Source organism: Protobothrops mucrosquamatus, unplaced genomic scaffold (genome assembly GCF_001527695.2).
Source record: "Protobothrops mucrosquamatus isolate PMUCROS unplaced genomic scaffold, P.Mucros_1.0 scaffold_248, whole genome shotgun sequence".
Taxonomy (NCBI): domain Eukaryota; kingdom Metazoa; phylum Chordata; class Lepidosauria; order Squamata; family Viperidae; genus Protobothrops; species Protobothrops mucrosquamatus.
In genome coordinates, this window is record NW_015386324.1 from 321,442 (window position 1) to 342,502 (window position 21,061).

Sequence of the window (21,061 nt, forward strand, 5' to 3'; positions counted from 1 at the left end):
TAAATAAATGCAACTATTCATTATTCTCGGCTTATCCAACTTTAAACCATGAATGGTCCATTATTTGGAAGTATTTCTATCTTGAATGATTAAATTTGACTTAAATTTACATATTCAAGAGGTAAGAAAAACATGAAGTGTTTATTGGCATTGTTTTAAATGAACTGCACAAAAGGTAGCTCTGCATTTGATCAAAATAACATGGATACAAAAGGATGGCTATATCTTTCTATATATGTTTGCTCAATCAAATAATGCAGCTCTATAGAAAATAAAATAAAAATGTTAAAGCAATTAACTGGTCGGAATAAGGTTTAAACTTGTCCAGTCACTGACTACATTTTAATTAACAGAGAGAGAGAAAGAGACTTTAAACACATGACCAAAGGACATGAACTGACTCATAGCTGCTAAACTATAAAGCAATGTTAAGGTTGCTAGTGCAATATATGAAGAGTAAGATAAATTTGCTGATTTCTTTAAGGAAACTTACACTGACACTTGAGAAAGTCATTTAAATTATCAATGATTCTTAAATAATTGGGATTAGAGTGCCTTTTTGTAAACTTTGTTCTTCCTTTGATACCAACATCGTTTAAATTATCTCACTGACAACACTGGGATCTAAGTTCAATTTGCAGATTAGATCTATACCGAATATTTACCTTATAGTTCTAGCAATCTTCTTGGAGGTAAATATAACAGCAGATCAAGTTTATCACTGTCTTACCTTTATTCTTTCTTGGTAATATATAGGTTTTGTTGTATATTTTCCTATCCCAGAGCAACTTCAAAGGCATACTTTTTCACTCTTAATCTTAATCTTCTTATCCCAATAAAGCAACTGAAAGTCCCCTATGCTCTGCTGAATATGTGCAAGATATATTTAGCTCCTGCTGGTTAAAAAGAATTAAGTAATAGAAAAATGTGTTTTATTTAGAGATCCCTTTCTGGCTCCTACTTCCTTGAATACCCAAATATTCCTGGATATAGACACAAAGAACTGTATTTTTTTTAAAGATTACTGCAAGTACAAGAGAGTAAAAAGCTTCTGGGAAGTCCAAGTAGTAGAATTTCAACTTGGGACTCCTAAAAGTATAATAAGTCTTTATTTTTACTACTTACAGTATCTAGTTTATTGGCTAATAAAAGTAAATTAGCATATTACAGTTCACACATTTTCAAGCAGGAATTTAATTCCAAAGCAGTTTAAAGTAATATTTGCCTCTGAAGTCACCCATGCATGTTATTTCCTTACCCTTTTTATTTACCAAACTTCATTAGGGAATAAAAAGTTTAAACAAAAGCAGATCAACTTTTTCAATCAGCCAAGGGTATATAAAATACATCACAGAAAGGAGGGGAGAAAAGTTCCTTCTGTCAAGGGATATTTCAATCAGATAAAGTAAAGGGGAAAAAACCCCCAAAAAACAAAAAGGAGCACTTGGTGAAGAAATAGGCTCTTAACAAAACTATAGGAACATTTAGTGCAGCATATTTTATTTGGAAGAAATACCAAAATGATATACAATTCAAGGCAGTTAAGAACAAAGCCTCCTGGAGATGTACGGCTGTTTTACATGCCTATAGGCAGTGTTTCCAGCCTTATGACTATGGGGGTCAGGGCATAAACATGTCATGGTAGCAAAACTGGAATTCTGATACAAAAGCAAAATTAATGCACTGCTGGTGGGAAGCTACTTTTCACGCCTGATTTATCTCTGACTATACAAAAGTTGCCGATATTTTATTAAGTAGCATAAGCTTATAAAATTAATAACAGAACGGCTGAATCATAATGCTTTAGTTATTAGATACGAGAATAAAAGGGACTTGGCATGCTTTAAGAGTTCTTACAGCTCAGTTAGGTAGCACACACTTTTTTAAAACTATTTTTTTCAAGTATTTACTAAAAGTAAAAATGTATGGGTATCACATCCTCTGATATATAGTTCAGATTGCTTATCTGTTCAGCTCTTTGGATTCCTGAGTGAACAGGAAAGTACTGCTGCTGAAAAGAAGAGCAATAACAAAGTGGAAAATTACAGAAGTTGTGACTCTGAAGTCAAAGCTCATTAGACAATGAACTCCCTAGTTTAGAGAATTCAAAACAGAAAATAGGTGAACACCGGTGCCTTTGAGGTTTCCTCCACTTTCCACAGTATATAAGCAATTCTTTAGCAGTTTTATATATGGTCAAAAAAAATTGCCAATATCTTTCTTCCGAGAGGAAAACAACTCAGTTTCGATAATGCTGAATTGTAAGAAATGTTAAATTTATTTAAAAGTTACATTATAAAGTGAATTAAGTTGCTGAAGAACATTGTTCTGAATAAAAATGAAAATAGTCTTCAAACTCAGGGGAGTTAGAGGAAATATTAATTACAGTAACCGTGAATTTTGACCCATGCACAGAAAGAAAATGTGGAATTAGGTAAAGAAGTAAAACTAGATAAAGAAACTATTCAGCTTTTTGAGTTTTATTGCTAACAATGTCAACACAGTACAGACTTCTATGCATAAACAAATCCCTTAGTTGTTTTGTAAATGTCAGGTCTAACCATGCTATTCCTGGTGTGAGATAATAAATTCTTACCTGTGTCATCTTGACAAGGTCCAATGAAGGTCTTTGTTCCTTTATCTCTTCAGGTCGTCTTCGCTTAATTCCAACTTTCTTGTCATTAAGGACACATGGTTGAGACCGACTTCGAGAAAGCCCATTGGAGCGCCTTGTCAACTCTGGTGTTGAGGCAGGTGTGCTGTTTGCTGAGGGCAGACAATTTTCCGAAAAGGAAATTTGATCATGGGAACAAGAGAGAGATCGCTGGATGTCAACCCTACCACTCTCAGAAGAGCAATGATCATTACCCCAAATATCACTTGTCTGTCCATAAGTGGCTGACTTTCTCATTCCTTGGCATGGCTGACATCCAAATCTATTGCTAAATCCCATCTGGTCATATGATGAGGAGAGAGTACATGACCTGGAAGGAAGGCTAAAGCTTGAACTTCTCTGCATGGTTGTGAATCCATTGGAGTAACGCTGCACGCTTCCCCCGCTATAGCAGCGTCTCTTTTCTACAGGAGTCCAGACCTTTGATCCAATGGGCCTCCATGAAGCCCGGCAACTAGACATCTCATCGGAAAAAGAGAGTGATCGGCACTGGCGTTTGCTGGGAGGTGCTGAAGGGTTGCCATTACGGTCACTAAGGCTGAGATCCTTGATCAAGTTGGTTACTGCGCATGCATTAGCTGGCTCTCTCTGCCATAAGGAGCTTTCATCACTTTTGTCAGACAAGCAGTCCCAAATGTTGGCACTTGGCTGTTCGACCTGAAGGGGGTATTTCCTGCTGAGATCTCTCCATCTGTCATTTTCTAGTTTTAAAGGATAAGATAATATACAATCAATCAATCAATCAAATATTTATTACAGTCAAAGACCAGTACAATTAAAAATGCTCAAAGAGTATCTAATCAGAATAAAACAGCAACAAACAACAAATCTATGTTGAAATCATAATTTGGCAGCCTATCTATCAGTTGCACTAAATAAGAAAACAGCCTAAGCTATAATGTAATATTAATCCTTAAATTGTGAAGGCCTATAGTTATTAGGTACTGAAGTACAACAGGGTGATAATATCAAAAGATTTAGTACATTAATTGAATAAAATAGTTATAATTCATCAGGTTTTGGCAAATTTTTAGTGCTGCTGCACAGAATCTAGCTACCTGCGCTATGACTACCATCTCTTCGTCTTTAAGCAACTACTGAAGAAAAACTGTGTCAGAATGAACAGGATACAGTACCTATTAATTATCAGGAAAATAAATTTTGTTCAAATGTCACCATAAAAAGACCAGCAAAGAAAGACATGTCCAGAGGTTTCCACCTCTCCAGAATCACAGTGACAAAGCCTTTCAGCCAGAAGTATCCATTTATATTTGCCATCCAATAATATACATTCATTAGTGCTATTTATCCCTTATCCTCCATATCATTGAAAAGCACAATACATTACAAGAAAAGTCTCCAGGGTCTCTTTAGGATTAATCCCTAGGATTTGTTTTCATAGGTTATTGATTTAAAATGGAGCATGACACAAGTTAATTATCTGAGACCAAGAGCCGCAAAAAACAATGAAAAGAAACACCAAAGTGCTGGGTATGACAGAAGTTGAACAACTTTTGACAAACGACATTTGGAACATGTTGCATCCATTTGTCAGTTCCCTGTGCTTACACCTGGGATCCAGAGTGCTTTCAGCCTATGAACATCATCTTCCACAAGTCTAACTTTTTTGTTCCAATTCTCACTCCCATCTGCTGCTACAAGTGAGAAAGTCGGCAGTGGTTTCAAGTTCCAGGCTGCTGGTTTCCCTGGCAGGGTTTTGCTATGTGATTCTATTTCATTCTGAGAAAGATGAGAAATGACATTTTGTTCCTATGGGAACATGAAATGAAGAACCATAGATGCCATTTTTAATCTACACGATTTCCATATAAATTGCAAGGGGAATGGAAGCATTTTGGGCCTTTATAAATTGGAAATTTATTTATTAAACTTGTTTGCTGCCAATCTTGTTGCAAGGTGACTCTGAGTGGCTTACAACACCAAATGAAACTATAAGTAGATATACCAATGTATAAAATCACAATGAAAATACAGATTATGAAAATACAGATTACAACTAAGACTAAAAGATAGAGAGGAAAGGAGCAGCATGTATAGGAGGGGGAGGGGGAGCTGCTAATAGTTGATCAACCACCTCCAGTGTGGTATTCCCATTAGGGCCCCAAGCAGAGCCAGGTCTTCTTACTAAAATTGTTTTTAGTAATAACAAAATAGGCTAAAAATGTTATCATTAAAGATAAAATGAACAGTTACTGGGGAATTTTTATGCAAGAGAATAAAAAATGAGGACAAGGAATGAATTTGGGAAAAACAAACAACCTCTATATGAATCAACAGCATATTTCAACAATACACCAATGCTCAAAATCAATGGTTAATGGCAATGGTTAATTGCCATCTTCAGTTGGATGATTATACAATCCAAACAAAATACTAAGATCATTTCTAGATGCCCTTCTCTATACTATTTTGAATTGTAACTTGTTTTATTTTTTCACTTTTAAGAACGCCATATAAAACCAGTAATACCCAGTAAACAATTACATCTAAACTGAGGTACCACTGTTTATCCTGGTGTAGTGTTTCTCAACCTCAGGAACTTTAAGATGTGTGGATTTGCTGGCTGAGGGAATTCTGGGAGTTGACCTCTACACATCTTAAACTCGCTAAGGCTGAGAAACACTTTCCTTCTGTGCCAAAGGTGCTTTTCAAAAGGCAACTGCATTTTCTTGGTTTTTTCCCTTGAAAACATTTCACTTCTCATCCAAGAAGCTTCTTCAGTTCTGGGTAAGAAGCAAAATATTTTCAAGGAAGACAAGAAACTCCAATTGCCTTTTGAAAAGCACCTTTGGGACCACTATGACCTGGATGATTGAGAATCTCCATGGATAATTTTCCTGCTGTATTAGTGACAGCCAAAAGAACATTCAGAGGTCAGGACACCAGACAAAAGGGAACAAAAACAGAAATCAGTTGTGCTAGCAAGTTGCTTTGGGTCTGGGGTCTAGTTTTCCCATTTTACAAAAGCCTTAATAACTTTACATGAGAGAGTACAGTATCGGTATTTACAACATTTCTAGATGATTTATACAATAGATAAATCATGCCCACATTACAGGTATTCTTCGACTTACCACCACAATTGATCCCAACATTTCTGTTGCTAAGTGAGACATTTGTTGAGTTTTGCCCCATTTTATGACTTTTCTTGCCACAGTCGTTAAGTGAATCACTGCAATTGTTACATTAATAAGATGGTTGCTAAGTGAATCTGGATTCCCCATTCACTTTGCTTGTTAGAAGGCCGCAAAATGTGATCATATGACCCCATGACACTGCAACCGTCATAAATATGAGTCAGCTGCCAAGCGACTGAATTTTGATCACGTGACCATGAAGATGCTTCAATGGTCATAAGTGTGAAAAATGATCATAAGTCACTTTTTTCAGTGCCGTAACTTCGAACAGTCACTAAATGAATTGTTGTAAGTCGAGAACTACCTGTATTCACTCTTCCGCAGCTATATTGGCAAAGTTGCCTAGTTCTTTATATTATTATTATTTGATCATTTGGTTAGATGGCATATGAAAACATCTTGGAATTCAGTAAATGAAAATACAGTGTAAGATTTTTCAGAAAGAGAGAACTCTGATGTTAATTCTTTTCAGAACTCTGAAGCATCAATCAAAATAGTTTTCACCTGCCTATGAAAAAGCTTGTCTTAAGTGAAATCTAAATAAAATCTATAATGTTCAGTAAAAGGGAAAAAACCCACCGTACTAGCCCTCAAGTAAATCAATTTACTGGGATTGCAGTGCTCATTCTCCTGATCAGAATAGTGTAATAAATGTACAAATTACTATCTAGGCCAGGGGTCCTCAACCTTGGCAACTTTAAGACTTGGGGACTTCAACTCCCAGAATTCCTCAGCCGGCAAATTCAATTCTGGAAATTGAAGTCCCCAAGTCTTAAAGTTGCCAAGGTTGAGGACCCCTGATTTAGGCTATTAGAAATACTGGAGAAAAAAAATAGACACAGGAAGCTTCTGAATTATTCTAGGTCATTAGAAAAAGTAGTAATTCCTATCATACATCGTAGTCCTTATCAAATCTAACTATATTATTAATAACTACTCTGTAATTAATACAGAATTATTTAGTTCTGTATTTCTTTCAGAGATCAATAGTTAAATCATAAGTTTAAGTATTATGTCCAAACAAACCACTATATTATATTCTACTTATGTTTTGCTCATACTTAGCATTTGAATTTAGGGGGAAAAATATTTTTCCCATTGGGTAAAAAACATTCACCTTAAATATATACTGCTATTATTATTCCATGGATCTCAGCCAGTTCATGCAATGGCCCATCCAAGAACTTCTTTTAAATCACTGTGATCTTAAAGATACATCATTGTGTTGATAGAATATGGGTCAGAGAGCAAAAAAATCCTGAATATGGATTTTTCCTATGAGATGTACTTCAGACTTTTTAGATAAAAATAAAATCATCTAGAATTATAGATTCATTGTAAGCTGGCATGGGCTACTTATTCATTTCAAGATCTCACCTACATCTGCTGCGGTTGACAGTTATTAAAGTTCTGACTTCAATTCAGCTGACAGTAGCTTTGTTAAGAAACAAACCGTGAGAACAGAAGCAGAGAAAAGCAACAGATTCTGTACTATTATCAGAAGTGATGGTTTTTTTCTTCTACTTTTTTCTCTCTTCTAAGAGACAAAGGAAATCAGAAGATTGGAACTGAAACTGCTTATGCATGAAATATAGTTTTAGCCATATTTGAATGGCCATTTAATATCTTATTCAGCATGAAGCAAAAATACTGGGATTATAGCACTGAGAACATTTTTTAAGTCCATACATTATTAAAGCTTACAATCAATCTCAAAGCGCTAGAGTGCAAATTTAATTGTGTTCCAATAAAGTATCTTAACAATTTGGATGAATGAAAGGGCTATTTAAGCAGAATGATATGGTGGTGTACATATGGTGGATTCAGTTTCAAAGACTTGAGTGATGAAGGTTTTAATAAGGGGAAATTCTGTTCTTAGTGATGTGTGGGTATCTATTATGAATATTTATTAGGGGAAAAGCTTGCAAAGCAATAGATGGCAACAATTCAAAGGCCAGAAAAAAGATTATTCTGTTAGCATTGCTTGCAAGAGGAAATAATCTTTTTTCCTTCTTTGTCGTTCAGGAACAGTTCACAGTGCATGCACTATCATACTCAAACTGCATCACTATAAGGTCTCCATTTTATTTTTTAATAATTTCCCCTCATAATCAGGCACCAAAACAGAACTTGTGTCCTTTCCTACAATCTTTATGTGCTCATCCCATGCTTTCTTCTTTAATCATTTTCTCAAAAGCCGATAGCCTTGACATCAAATATGAAAAAAGTTTCTATGCTTGGTATTGGCTGACCTTTAAAACCACTGCTTAGATGTTTTGTTTTGAAGCCTTATGTCAGGGGTGTCAAACTGCCAGCCTGCAGGCCGGATGCGTCATGACGAAACCGCACCTACCCCATTGCCAGCAATGAGGAAAAAGCTTCGATATGTCGCACAATGTCACGAGTCTGACATGTCTGCCTTTTGTAGACTACAATTTCTGGACTTTTTGCTGACATAATTATTTTAATTAGGTACTAGAAACTTGGTAAAACGTGTAGTATAAATGCAGACAGCTAAATGATTTTAATTTTTGAAATATACCCACAAATGGCTTGTGGTCCTAGGGCCTTAGGACCGGTACCTGGAGCAAAAGAATGGTAGCCTGAACAACTTATGTCAGCAGTGACCAATCCCATGACTATATAGACTAATCAAATAATGATTCATGGGAGTGTCTGATTCCCATGATGTTTATACTGTTTTATATTATTTTATTGGTTGTAAGCTGCACTGAACAGTTCTAATATGGGCAGCTATACAAATGTGATATATTTATCTCTATCTCCTTCTTTTCCGAACTAAATCAGTCTGTTGCCATGAAGTAATAGATATTATTCACACAATCACATCTATACATAGTTAAAAAAATAATTTAAGACTTCCTCAATATGAAAAGAAAAATGTGACATAAATGCATCTAAAAGGAACAAAATCAAAATACTGTTCTTTGAATATGATGTACTTTCTACACAACTGTGGATGCTTTTACATCACCATGATACTACTTGGTGATTCTCAATTGATCCTAATATTGGAAGAAAATAAACAGTCGTTCTCTGAACAGTTTGAAAGAAAAATCAGTGATAGAGAACTAATGTCAAACCTTGATTAGAATTAATGATAAGCAGTCAAATGAAAAGATAGATTACTAGAAATAATAATGTAAATCCACCGTGAGATTCAGAAGTTAAACTCATATGGGAGGAAAACTGAAGACTTTTAAAATAAGCATTTAGCTAAAGAAAACTATTGGATTATGTAAATTGTCTAAAACATGCAGCTGAAAATATCTCTGCAAACAGCAGTGGCCTGAAGAGGGCAGGGTAAAAAGCTGTAAAACAATTTATAACTTGATTTACCTTACTTCGAGGAAGTGACTATGTGACCTCAGTCATAAAAACTATCATCTGAAATTAGAATAATGTGGAACTACAAAACAGCTCTTCAAATACATGAGATCAACAAAATACCTGAAAACTTAATCTGAAGTATGTTACTGTGGTTTGCTCTACAAAATGCCAAACCATCCGATTAGTTCAGAAATTGGCACATACTGGGGGTTTCCGGTAGCGAGGCGCCACCGAAGGAGGCTTTTTCTTCAGCCTCCAGCCCAGGACTGCATCAAAGCCGTCAAAACAGCGCGGATCAGCTGTTTTGCGGCTCGGAACTTTCTCCCCGGGCGAAGGGGAGAAAGTGAGTTTGGTCTGGATAGGGGTTGAGTTCCCTAGTCCCCCCAGGAGCGATCCTGGGGGGATGAAGGTGAGAACTCCCCTGGAGTCCGGACCTCTTCTCCGCAGCTCGGTGTGTCTTCGTTCCTCGGAGCGAAGCCAGACGTCGCCGCCACTGCTGTTACATTGTATCTGCTTGTGAGTAACTTTTGAAACAGACTTAACCTGTCAGGAGATTTTTATCTCAGTTAAAATGTGACTTTAACTCGAAGATTTTATTGGGATTTTTGTTACTTGCTACAAGTGAAAGTGACAAGAAAATGGCCGCGGAAGCATTTCTTCTTTTTAACAAAAGGAAAACTTTCACTTTCTTTCCAGTTGTGGATGTACTTTAAAGAATTTTAATTTTTCTTTATTTAAAGTCAAGCTTTTTAAGTTTATACTTGCTGTGGTGATTTAAAAAAAAATAAAATTGGCAGAATGGCTTCAAAACGTACTGTTCCTGTGTTGTCTAAAACAGCTATTTCTTCTCCTGTGGTGCAAACTCCACAACAAAAACCTAGATCTCCCCCACCAACACCTCCTCCCTCCATTACACTTAAAGATTTACAAGAGGCCTTAGCCAAGTCCTCATTGCAGACTCTGAAACAAAAAGAACTTTTGGATAAGAAAAATCAGGAACTTTGTGAAAATTTATCACATATTTTTCAAGGACTTGCAGCTTATATTGATCGTGTAGAGGGATGAGTGGATGAATTAGTGGAGAAAATGGAAGGAATGGAGGATAGACTTGAAAAGGTAGAGGAAGGAGTGGAAACCTTTCAAAATGACATGGTAATGTTACAATATAAACAATTGGAATTTGCTCTGAGAATCAGGGGTCTTAAAGAGGACCCACAAGAGAAACTTAAGGAGGAAGTTGTTAGAGCTTTGGCCCTGGTATTGAATTGCAACCCAGAGGTGATCTGTGGAAAAATAGAAAAAAATTTTAGAGTGAATTCCTGGGTCGCACGTCAAAGAAACCTACCTAGAGATGTGGTTGTTTATTTTACCACAAGAATACGTCGTAATGAAATTATACAGCTCTTTTATCAGCAGAGATTTCAAATTGCCGCACAAGATATTATACTTTTAAAAGAAATACCTTCTAAGATTTTAAGAAGAAGAAAGGACTTTACATTTTTGACTCAGGAGTTAAAAGAAGCGGCAGATACCTTTCAGATGGGAAATTCCTTTGGGTATTATATTAAATTTTGCAGGGACCAGACACAGATTAAACTCAGTTCAAAAAGCTAAAGATTTTTATTTGTCGGTCCTGAAAGCTGATATGTCACCATCATCGACATCTAAAGCACAGGAAGATCTGATGGAGCAACTTGTTGTGGAATTGCCTGGGGCCATGTCATTATCGGTAGAAGATCCTCAGAAGGAGCAAAGGATGACCCGTGCTGCTTATAGGCGTAAAGAGAGAGAGCAACAAAAAGAAACAGTCTCTATAACATATCCACAGCCTTCGGAGTCAGTGGGAGGGGCGAGGCCAAAGAGATCTGCAGCCAGACATGCAGGGAATGCTTAGCAAGCTTTGTAAGCCAAAAGATGGATAAACGCGGGAAGTGAGACTTTATTATGGAAATGGAAGAAATTAGTTTATTATATGTTTGTAAAGAACTGATAGCTTTTTGTTTTTTTTTTTTGAAAGATGTAAAAAATTAAGATTGGGATTTTATTTTATTTTTCCAGCTGTAAGCAGGAAGTATTGACTTAAGATTTTATTGAAAGTATAGACTGGAGAAGGAAGAAAGTGAAGGAAAAATTTAAGTGTAAAATGTAAGAAAAAATTATGTAAATTTTAAATGTTGAAGGTGGATAGATTATATTTAGAGAAAGTATGGAGTGATTAAATGTTATATAGTTTTTGAGTAGATATATTGGTTTTTAATTAATTTTAATTAATTTAATTGCCTTATTAGAGTTAAAGTAGGTATATACTGATAGCATTATATTTGTTTAGTTAAATTGTAATTTAGATTTGGAATGATGTGTTTCAATCCTGTATTTGGTTCCGGGAAGCTCGGTGGGGGAAGGGGATTAGGGGTATTAAAAAATTGATGTATTCATATGCTATAGGTAAATAATAATTGTATTGATAAGAGGAGATGCTCGGCTGGTATCCCAAATTGCACTCGAGGAGGTGGTCAGGAAGAGGGGGGATGCAGAAATGGGAAGGAGGAAGGAGGAGAGGTTGTGGGCTAGAGGGGAGGGGGTTGTCGATGAGGGCGGAGGCAAGGTGGGGACTGCCGAGCGTTTCCGATAATGTATTGATTTGTATTGTTTTTTCTGTTTGTGTAAACAAATGCATCATATTACTTATTGTTTAATTATAAAAATTAATAAAATTTTATTTTTTTAAAAAAAAGAAATTGGCGCATACTGCATTAGGGTATCTACGGTTAGAAAGTGCTAATAGATTTAAATTAAAGTTAAAAAACAGAAAATGAAATGAAAATTATAGTCAGCATGTTTCATGTTTTCAAGGTATCATGAATCACCCCTGTGTGAGTTGGGTGGCTTATATAAATTTGTTTAATAAATACGTTACAATGGGCTGAAAAAAAGTGACTTACAAGTGGTCCTCGCACTTACAATGGTTGCAGTGTCCCTGTGGTGATGTGATGGCAATTTGGGCACCTTGCAACCAGCATGTATTTACACTGAACGCAGCATCCCAGGGTCATGTGATGGCCATTTGCGACTTTTCCAAGGGGTTTCCAACAAACAAAGTCAAACGGGGAAGAAGGGATTTGCTTAACAATCACATGATTTGCCTAATGACCACAGTAAATAAAACTGTAAAATTGGCAGTGACTCTCTGAATGACTGCATTACTTAGTGATTAGAGTTGTGATCCTAATAATAGTTGTATATCAAGGATTACTTGTAATGTTCAACAGTTAAAACTGCATGTCATCCATTTGGGTTACATGATCCAAAAACTATAAAACCTTTGTAAAACTATAATGTATAATGGAAAGCATTATATTTAAATTGTTAAAATAATCAAATGACATATACTGGCACTTGGAAAAATATACTATTATCTCCTTTAATATGAAAAACTAGAATCTATTTCATTATTTTATTTGGCCTTCTTCTTTAGTATTTTATTTCATTCATTAGTCATGTTGATTTAAACTAGTTCATCCTGCTTACATCAGATCCTCCATCTTCCTCTTTAAATGATAAGCAAAAATCTCACACTAGTTATAGCCAATAATAACAGGATCCTGGAGCCTTATTTATATTGTATTTGTTAACAAAATAATTTCCGAGTCACCTTTCAACCCAGTAAGTACCTGGAAGATGATTTACAAATTAAAACTTGAACAAGGCCTTTCTACCCACAGGATGGAGACCTTTGATAATGCAGTCTCTGAACTATGCCAATCTTTACCAACAGAGAGGAAAAGAGGTTTCTTCATTTATTTAATTCTATATTTTCTTTTTAAATTGTCCCTCTGTACAATAATCTGGCATAACTTCATCACTGATTTGCACTGATTTTATTTATGAATATACATACCATATTTTTGTCAACTATAAGCTTTAAAAAGCCAAGGATAGTTTTAAAAAGTATAAAAATATAAGATACTGTAAAGAAAAACAGCACTTTGAACTGTGTGAAAACAACTGTTAGCCTATAAAATAAAGGCAAGATAAGCTTATGATACAACGAAGCAAGAATTAAAAAGCAAACCAATGATTGCCTTTTGCACTAACCCAAGTTCTAAACATGCTTCGAGGGTGAGGTACAGCAATTACAGTATATATGAAAGCATGGACAACGTACGCTAGATCTAGCTTTTCCAAGAAAGGAGGATAACTGGTATATGAATTGAAGCTATTTATTTATTATTGTGGTTTTTAGTATCGCCTGTTCACCGCCCTGAGTCCCGCAAGGGAGATAGGGCGGTATATAAATTTAATAAATAAATAAATAAATAAACAAACAAACAAACAAATAAATAAATAAGCTGGGCACAAGTGCTATGCAATCATATCTACAATGGACTGGGCCCCCAATTGGCATAGGGCTCTACAAGTGCTATGCAGCCATGGGATGGTTGATGGATTGAGGGAGCTTCCTCCACCTTTGATCTTAATTCTGTTTTCCAATTTATTCTTTTTACCAAACTGTTAGGATAAACTGCCCAGAGTCATTTGGGTGAGATGGGTGGTGTAGAAATTTGATAAACCAGTAAAAACATCCACAATCTTTTGTTTCAAGTGCTTCCTTTGTAAATACAGTATAAACTTCATGGATTATGTTTGCTGAAGACTTCATCTTTGTAACAACTTAAAAAAGTGTATGGCAGTACATCACATAATTATGGGCTTTAAATATTTTGAAATATGGGTATGCTTTTGAGCATGACACATAGAACAAGGGGTTTTTTTAGCCAATGTTTTATCATACATCTGTGAAGCACTTACATCTAATTCATCAAGCATAAATCTACATCATGTAAATAATATGCATGGTGGAAACCAGTGGCCTTCACATTGTTTCTTCTATTTATTTACAACAAACAGCTTCTCACTAAGGAATATGTTTAGCTACATCAATAAAAGATGTCTTAAATACAAGGATTTCTTTCTCGTTTGGTGCACTTAAAAATAAGAAAGACATGTGGGTAGTGCATTTGCAAGAGAAAGGAATAAAAGCATATATTTTTTATCTTTCCAGAATACAAGTAGCCCTCAACAATGACTAGTTCAATAAAGGACAATATTTCTGGCAGGGTTGAAGATGAGGGGCCCTTGGAGCTTGGTTGTTTTCTTGCAGATGTTTAATTACCCAAACTAGATAACATCATCAGTGTTAATAAGGAATGAGGCTTGTTCTCCATTTGTATTCCAGTGGCTTGCCCTGTCAGTGTTGGTGGGAGTGGTTTTGGAGACTCTTTGGTTGGGCTGTTCACTATTAGCTTGTTTGGCAGTTGCTTGATTGGGGTATTGATTGTTTGAACTTATGACAGACTTTTAAAAGGCTGTTTACAATTTGTCCTCAAAGTTATGATTGCCTTACCACACCCCTGCCTGCAATCATATGATCATATTTGAGGCACTTGGCAACTGGTTCACATTTATGACCAGTTACAGTGCCCCATGGTCACATGACAGATTTGTGACATTTTGCCAGTTTCTGGCAGTGTTTTTGCATGTTTCTGGCCACTAGATATGCTGGGTTCACTTAACGACCATGCACTTTGCTTAGCAACCATGTTGAATCTCTTTACAACTGTCATACAAAGGGTCATATTGAGTCTGATCAGGTGGTTCTTCGACGTATAACTTCAATGACTAATGAACAAAATTCCAGGCTCTATTGTGGTCATAAGTGGAGGACTACCTATAAAGCACACAGTATTGTGTGTAGCTTTCACACAAATGGAAATCCTTTGTTTCTCCAAAATTGCCTATTTTTTAAATCTTCTGTACAAAAAAAACAGTTTATAATTGTGATAATTCATTTTTTAATTGAAAATAAATATGAGTTCTCTGTGATAATTTAATATTGTGTTTTATATTTTATTTATGTCTAAACTGAGTTGTCCAAAGTTGCCAAAAATGGAGCCAAATGGGGTTGCTGAGAAACAACTCTAAAGAAGCAGAGCATTATGGGAACTTCAACATTCACAGCAGTTTAAATCTTTTAACAAGAGAAACATTAAACTTCTCCTCCCCACCCAAAGAAGATTAACCATGCCCACCAAAGTACAGAAACTTGACTGTTAATGAGAGAAAAAAGGGTGATTGCTCAAGTATAGTGTTTCTCAATCTTGGGAGCTTGAAGATGCATGGCTTTCAACTCCCAGAATTCCCAGTCAGTCTTCCCAGTCTAATACCCTCCTATGTGCTGGGTCAAAGATCATACTGGGTGTAAATTCCAGGAAATATCCTAGATACATGCAAGAAGACTGCCAGCTAACTAGCACATTCCAGTTGTTGGACTGAAGGCCTATAATGGAATTACCATTTGTATTTTCTTGTGTAATCTGGTATATAGAAAATAAAACTAGTTACAACTCCTCTTTATACATTCCCAGTTTATTGCTATTGCTACCAATAGAAAACTAAATATGGGGAAAACCAAAATTAAAAGAGGATGACAACATTACTTTATAACATACACACAAAACGCAGGAGGGAGGAAAATTGCACCCCCCAAAAAAACCTGGATCCTTTCTGCAATTTTTAGAAATACAAAGAACATTTAAACAGTCAAATATTCTCTGTAGTTGAGCACAGTGGTAAAATCTTTGGTTGGCCTTGATTATTCAACATCTGCCAATGCTGTTTTTCCTGATGAACTCGGAAATCTAAATGTTTGGAAAGAATTGGGTTTTTTTTCCTTTTGGTGAAGATCTTTTTCCAAAATCTCTAAGCATGGTTGGATTAATGTTCTGGAAAACATCTGCTCTGAATTGTCAGCACATAGAAAACATATATTTAAAGGAAAAAAATAAACCCAACATCACAGGAGAATGATGGATAAATATTTAATCAATACCCAAGAAGAACAGGTGGCATTCATGGCTAGGAGGACCTTTGCTCACTTCATATTGTATGCCAGTTGTACCTGTTCCTAGATTAAGGAACTCTATTCATGGTCACTCATGCTCTCATCACCTCCTGGTTGGATTACTGTAATGTGCTCTACATGGGCAACAGGCTCTACATGTCCTTGACGTGTACCGTATCTGGAAGCTTCATCTGGTTCAAAATGCAGCAGCGCAGGCAATTATATTTCAAGAAGAACACATGTTACACCTCTGCTTTGTGAACTGCCTTGGCTACCAGTCTATTTCTGGGACCAAAGCAAGGTTCTGTTTTTGACCTTTAAAAGCAGCGGCCCCCAACCTTTCTGGCTCTGTGGACTGGCAGGGGGCGGGAAAGGGGATGGTTTTCCATGCTTGCGTACTTGCTCACCACTTGTGCAGTCCAGTTCCCAGTGGGTTGGGGACTCCTGCTTTAAACTCCTACATGACACGGGACTGAGTTATCTGAGAGACTGCCTCTCTTGATTACATCTAACCATCCTACCAGATCAAGCAGAAAGAGCATGTTGTGGGTCCGGTCGGCTAGGGAACTACATTTGGCGGGTCATTGTTGAAGTGTGCTTATAAATGTTAATTTGATTCTATCATTTTGCATCTAGCAACACTTTCTTTTCTTCTGACTCTTTTAAAACTCACAAAAATAAATTTCACATAGAAAGTAATGTATTTGTAAATATAAAATATATTTGTAATTATATTGTAATGTCTCATCTTTACAAATTCATTGAATAAGTAACTATGGGTAAACAGTGATAGAAAAATCCCAGCTACATGTCACCAAATATAAACTCGTGTAAGAAAAACTTCTCGGACTAAATGTGTTTCTATTATTTTACTTTTTTAAATTTCAAGTAGGATTTCATAAAATGGTACATATTAATTTTATCCCTTTTTCAATAAGGAAAGAGATTAAGTGCTTTTAAGATCAGCATTATCTCTATGCAACAGCAAATTAGCAATTATTTAGTTCCACAAGGTATTTTTATTACTATGATAATCTATTTTTTCCTAAATGTTTTTATTCATCTCTGTTCCAGATCTGATCTATTTTTTCCCAAAACTGAGATGGGACTGATGAGTTTTCCTGATTACTTCTCACATTCTCTTGAAATCACTCCTTCTTTATAACGTAAGCAACAGAACAGATGGATTCAGTTAAAGATGTAAGTCAGATATTGGCTGCACTCTAAAGCTAAATAAGTCCATAATTTCCACTTGGAAATGATATCTTGCTCTCTTTTTTTGCATTAGACTAGGCTTCCATCATTCAAGCAAAGAATGACACAAGAAATGAGAACTTCTAGCCGTCCTAATGCTGCTTTAAAGAGGTGCTCTTTCAAAAGTTTTTATTTCCCTCAGAAACAACTTGGCAGCTAGTGCAAGTTCTAATGCAGCTTTTCTTACTGCAATTGACTGCTAATTACTCTAAATATTATTTTTTGATGAAAGTCGAGCTTTAATGTTTGAGTGGGGGTTAATTAAACAAAGTTTTTAATAACATTCATTAGATGAACATTAAAAAGGCTAACTGCCAAACCATCAAAGTAAGTTAATTTTCTTCACTGATTGTCTTGCTACATTTGTAATTCTTATTAAAGGTAGGATGAAATATTGATAGTAGAAGAAAATAAAATAGGAAAAAATATCTCATGTCCATGACTCAGGAGCTACTAACCCAACTAACATAAAACTGTTCTTGCTCAGTTCTTAACAATATATTTCTTAACCCTTTTCCAGCAAAGCAAAAATTCAGAACAAATTTTACTTTCTTGAAGCCAACAAGTATTTACTTCAAAATATCTAAAAAGTAAAAATATTCTTAATCCTGTTAAGGATCGTGGGCTGCTGTGGCCTGTTTAAACATTCATTGAAAATGAAGCAGAATAGAGTTATCAGCAGATATTCTGAGGACCTTTGCGATATTTATGTGAAATATTAAATGTTGCAGTATATGCAAACTTATAACTAGTTTTCTTTCAAATTAAAAATAGATATGATTGGACTGAAAGATATCCAGCCATTAGTTCAACATCTTTTTCTAACTGTTTAACATATAGCTATGACCATAAGAAAGATAATACAAATGGACCATTTATACAGACCACTTTCTATATAAAGCACAGTATACAATATTGTATGTGTTCCTTGCTCTCCATGATCATGTTTCAACAACAGCTGCAAGCAATGATTATAGTGAATGAGAAAGGACAGATATTAAAACATTAAAGATAGAAAAAAATATTTGTTCTGCTATAAACCTAAGAGGTGAATGACTACAGACCAGTATTCAAGGCATTGACTTGATTATAAATCCTATAAACAAATAGTTTTTGCAAAAATAGGAAATCCCACATCATTTTATTGATGAGTTAAATGCAAATTTGTTCTGTTAGCTCAGATTTTAGGAAAGCCTTCACATATTGTAAATAAAGATGGAAAATACGATATATAGTTTTCTTTAAATTTTGAATAAAGCTACAGCATGCAAGAATGAAACAGGAGTATTATAAAAAGGCACCAGTATTCCTTAAGACAAAGATTTTTTATAGTGCCAGGCCTGCCTAGCCTTCTCCTTCAGGCAAGTTGGCAAGACTTTCAGAATCAAAGAATAGTTTTCCCATGGCTTATGCAGTAAGAATTCACCATGAGTCACCATTCTCAATTTGTTTCAGAGGCAGAATGATCTAGACAGCAATCTGTCTCAAACTTCCTCAGCCCAGTTCCTTTCCAGAGCTCTGTGGTTGTACTCTAGCATGTTGGGAGAGAGCTTGGGCTTGAGAAATGTTGTCCTGTCCAACTACTATTCAATTTACACAATATGGTCTTCAAGACCATCACTTTATTCAATGGACTAACCAGCTTTAGTAGTGCCTACATTTTCTGCTTCCGTTGAAAACCAAATGGACAATTAGTTCTAAAGACACCCTACTTCTCTTGACCAAGAAAGCAAGAAAACTAGCCAAGTTCCCTCCCTGTTTCAAAGAAGTCCCATAAGGCACTTTATTTCTTCAGTTTCTAATCCAAAACCAAAGTTGAAAGGATGTATTTGTCTCAATCTTCTGTGCAAACAAGAACATAATTATCTAATCGGAAATAGCCTAGCAGTTTGAAATTCACTGTGGCTGTCAGCAGTGAACCTATCTGAGCAAGTTTCAACAATGACTTGGCTGCTTAATCTGGGCCAGTTAAAAGCCAAAATAAAAAGTACTGGGAAAAATGCCTACAATTACAAAGAAAAACAAAAATAGTGCCAATTGGATTTGATCTTCTTGATTGGGCATAACAAAGACAATTGCACAGGGGGAGCTGGTCAGCAAGAAGATTGGGTTGTGTTAGAAACAGGTTATTGTAGCAAACAAGATCAGCTAATATAACTAAGCCTTGCCCAATGGAGTGCTCCCTAAAGATGTCGGACTACAATTCCAAAGATGATACAGCTTCTTGGTTGGAAAGATCTTATTAACATATGTTAACCTATATTGTTAATATTTGAACTATTGTTCTTTTTAATATATATGAAACATAAGAAGAACCATTCTTCAATTCATATCTTGAATCTGAAGCCTGGGTCTTCAGATTGTGCATATATGCAAACAATCTCCCATCCAACCAACAGATACATCATACACATTTTATTCAGGCAACTTCCATTTCTGGAATCTTGAGAATTAATTCTAATGTTTGCAAAGCACCAGCTTTTGTGACAGAACAGTTTGCCTCAAAGTCTTTCTAATATTTTAATTGGTACTAGAGGTCATTGCTCAGTCATATAAGAAATAAAAGACTACAATACAGGACTAATCTTTCAAAAAACATCTAGTTCTTCAAGAGCAATCAGCAACACTTCAAACCATCATAAATTTCAATATATTTCTCTAGTCAAATGGATGGTGGTTTACATGCCAGCACAGTATCTCATTATTGGCAGCAGCACAAGGCTACCGGTTAAACAATGACTGTTCTGCTATCTTTTAAAGACTAGGAATTGGTCTTCCATTTGACCTAATAAATTATAGTACACATAAGTAATGCAAAAGCAGATTCAGAATAAAGGATACTTTTGAAATACCCCATATTACAAAAAATTAATCTTGGAGCATGTGAAGAATTATAATTTTTATTACATATCAGTGAGTAAGTAAAATTTAATTACTAACAGGGTGGATAATAATCGGTGTTTTTTAAAAAAAATAATTAAAAAATCAGATTTTTTTTATTTAAATTGGATTTTTTGATTTTTATCAAATTTATTTTAATAAAATGCTTTTGGAGTAAAAATCTATCTAAATATACTTTTCTATTTAAGATACATTAATAATTTAGTTCATTCAGCATGAAATGGAGCTTAGTTATGTAGCATGAGGCTGTATATTCTGCAATATTTACATTTTTGGTAAACTCATTCAATGAATCCAAGCTCTACAAACTGAGATAACACGCACTGCATTGATGCATTCACACAATTTCACAGTAACCATGAGATAAATCATAAAACAAAGTTCAGGAATATTCCTTTATCCCATTGTTTTGCAAATCTATGTATACTACAAACTGTATGATTTTTTGAAGAGAAATGCATCTGTACCAGGCTCTAAGTGTTTTAATTAAATAAAAGAATTTGAATAGTTCTCCAACTACGTGTGATTAATAGGTTAAACTATTAACCTAAAATCGGTTCTGATATCACTGTTTTACTAACCTGACAGCTTATTATTCTAAATAGAAAACCTTCATTTTGTTTGTGTAGCGCTACCTCTTTAGAGGCCGCCAATGCCCAGGCCCTCCCAGCCACAACCCCCCTTGTCCAGCCTTGCGGTAATGTCCTTTAGAGATCGGTGAGATGTCTTGCAACCGGAACTCATGCAGCATTGATGGGTGGCAGGCTCTTCTTGTTGAAGCAGGACTTTCAGGCACGAACTTAACCGGTCACAATGGTTGAT

General features: G+C 35.5%; 1 protein-coding gene across 1 annotated transcript in view; it reads right to left on the reverse strand.

Annotated features, from left to right (window-relative positions):
• FAM53B (family with sequence similarity 53 member B) overlaps nucleotides 1-21,061 on the reverse strand; it is a 73,562-nt gene that overhangs the window by 42,648 nt on the left and 9,853 nt on the right. The window contains exon 3 of the mRNA XM_015830705.1: nucleotides 2,597-3,375. Within this exon, the coding sequence (XP_015686191.1) occupies nucleotides 2,597-3,375 (779 nt within the window). The remainder of the gene's footprint in view (nucleotides 1-2,596; nucleotides 3,376-21,061) is intronic.